A 2,212-nucleotide genomic window follows, 5' to 3' on the forward strand; every position below is an offset into this window, starting at 1 on the left:
ATAGGAGAGGTAGTAGATAACACTATAGGAGAGGTAGTAGATAACACTATAGGAGAGGTAGTAGATAACACTATAGGATAGGTAGTAGATAACACTATAGGAGAGGTAGTAGATATGCGAGAGGGGGGGGGGGCTGGATAGGAAAGTGGCTTTTATGGAGATCGATTCCCTTCCTTCTCGTCTCACCTAAACAATCTAGCCCGACATCGCTAAGTGTTCTTGCCTGGCTTCACTAACCGATGACTTATTGTGATCAATGGTGATGATGGTTTTATCTGTCAAAGACCAAAGTTGGCAGGACAGATCGCTGAGACTGACAAGGACAGAGCAGGAAACAACATAACTGCTCTGACAACAGCAACAATTCATGAATATGTATGATTACTGACAGAGACAATGTGTAAGTGTTATTTTATCCACGTTTTTGAACCTTCCTCTTTTCCTACAGAGATACCCAACAAATGCTCTGATTGGTAAACTGAGGCAATGACATTAGATTAGCATGTTATTTTAAACATAATGTCACCCCCTCTACCTCCTCCTGCAGTGGGTGTCTCAAATGGCACCCTACACCCTATGGACCCTAGACAAAAGTAGTGCACTATATAGGGTATAGGGTGCTATTTGGGATGCAGATGATGTCTCAGTCCTCTTCCTCTGACAGGACTGGTAACAGGTGATGTCTCAGTCCTCTTCCTCTGACAGGACTGGTAACAGGTGATGTCTCAGTCCTCTTCCTCTGACAGGACTGGCAACAGATGATGTCTCAGTCCTCTTCCTCTGACAGGACTGGTAACAGGTGATGTCTCAGTCCTCTTCCTCTGACAGGACAGGATAGCGCTGATTAACAACAGTCACATGTATCTATTTCTCTCTCCCTATTTATTGCAGTTTCATCCATCGCTACAATCTATCAACATCATGGAGGTTTGATGGGAAAAGTGAAGAAGTCAACTTCCCCCCTCCTCCTTCTCCTCCTCATTCCTCCTTTCCTTCTCTCCTCCTCCTCATTCCTCCTTTCCTTCTCTTCTCCTCATTCCTCCTTTCCTTCTCTCCTTCTCCTCATTCCTCCTTCTCCTCCTCCTCATTCCTCCTTTCCTTCTCTCCTCCTCCTCAGTCCTCCTTTCCTTCTCTCCTCCTCATTCCTCCTTTCCTTCTCTCCTCCTCCTCCTTCTCTCCTCCTCCTCATCCCTCCTTTCCTTCTCTCCTCCTCCCCTCCTCCTCATCCCTCCTTTCCTTCTCTCCTCCTCCCCTCCTCCTCATCCCTCCTTTCCTTCTCTCCTCCTCCCCTCCTCCTCATTCCTCCTTTCCTTCTCTCCTCCTCCTCCTTCTCTCCTCCTCCTCATCCCTCCTTTCCTTCTCTCCTCCTCCTCATCCCTCCTTTCCTTCTCTCCTCCTCCCCTCCTCCTCATCCCTCCTTTCCTTCTCTCCTCCTCCTCCTCCTCCTCATCTTCCTCCTCCTCGATGAAGACAGAACTCTGGGCGGAACAAGCCATTATCTTAACTGCACCGGCGAGGAGCGACTGTCAATGCCAGTCGGCCAAATTAATCGAGCAAAGGACACACATGCATGCACAAACACACACACACAGTTGAGTCTAAGTGCACAAACACAAACACACACACACAAACACACAGCTAAGCAAACACAGTCATGCACACATGAAACAGACAAACGTTCTCCTGCAGGTTGATTGTGCATACTGTCATGCTAATTAACACACGTTTCAGTTAACGTTAAAGCATTCGCCACGTAGATACTTGGTTTGCAGTTGCAGAACACTTGTGGCCATCTGTGTCCTCAAGTTGTCATGAGCAGGTTGTGTGTGATATTGTCTAACTGGCCTCCCTGCTCTTCTATTCTTGGTTAAATATCCTGTCATTTTTCAGCTTTTTGTTTTTCCTAATTCTCTTCCCACTTAGTTAGTTGTTCTGCTTATCATAATTCTCTTCCCACCTTAGTTAGTTGTTCTGCTTATCATAATTCTCTTCCCACTTAGTTAGTTGTTCTGCTTATCATAATTCTCTTCCCCCTTAGTTAGTTGTTCTGCTTATCATTATTATCTTCCACCTTAGTTAGTTGTTCTGCTTATCATAATTCTCTTCCCCCTTAGATTGCTTTTATACAGTCAATAAGATCCAATTTGGTTGCTACAAATAATTAGATAATTCTTCAAGTAGTTATCCCAGGTGAAATGTTGTGAATCAAACC

General features: G+C 45.2%; 1 protein-coding gene across 1 annotated transcript in view; it reads left to right on the plus strand.

Moving 5' to 3' along the window:
* The window catches only part of LOC118965482 (fibronectin type III domain-containing protein 4-like), a 73,326-nt gene extending 72,278 nt beyond the window's left edge, over window positions 1-1,048 (plus strand). The window contains exon 6 of the mRNA XM_036984576.1: window positions 892-1,048. Within this exon, the coding sequence (XP_036840471.1) occupies window positions 892-933 (42 nt within the window). The 3' untranslated portion in view covers window positions 934-1,048. The remainder of the gene's footprint in view (window positions 1-891) is intronic.
* Window positions 1,049-2,212: the final 1,164 nt, after the last annotated feature.

Source organism: Oncorhynchus mykiss, chromosome 8, assembly GCF_013265735.2.
Source record: "Oncorhynchus mykiss isolate Arlee chromosome 8, USDA_OmykA_1.1, whole genome shotgun sequence".
Classification (NCBI taxonomy): Eukaryota; Metazoa; Chordata; class Actinopteri; order Salmoniformes; family Salmonidae; genus Oncorhynchus; species Oncorhynchus mykiss.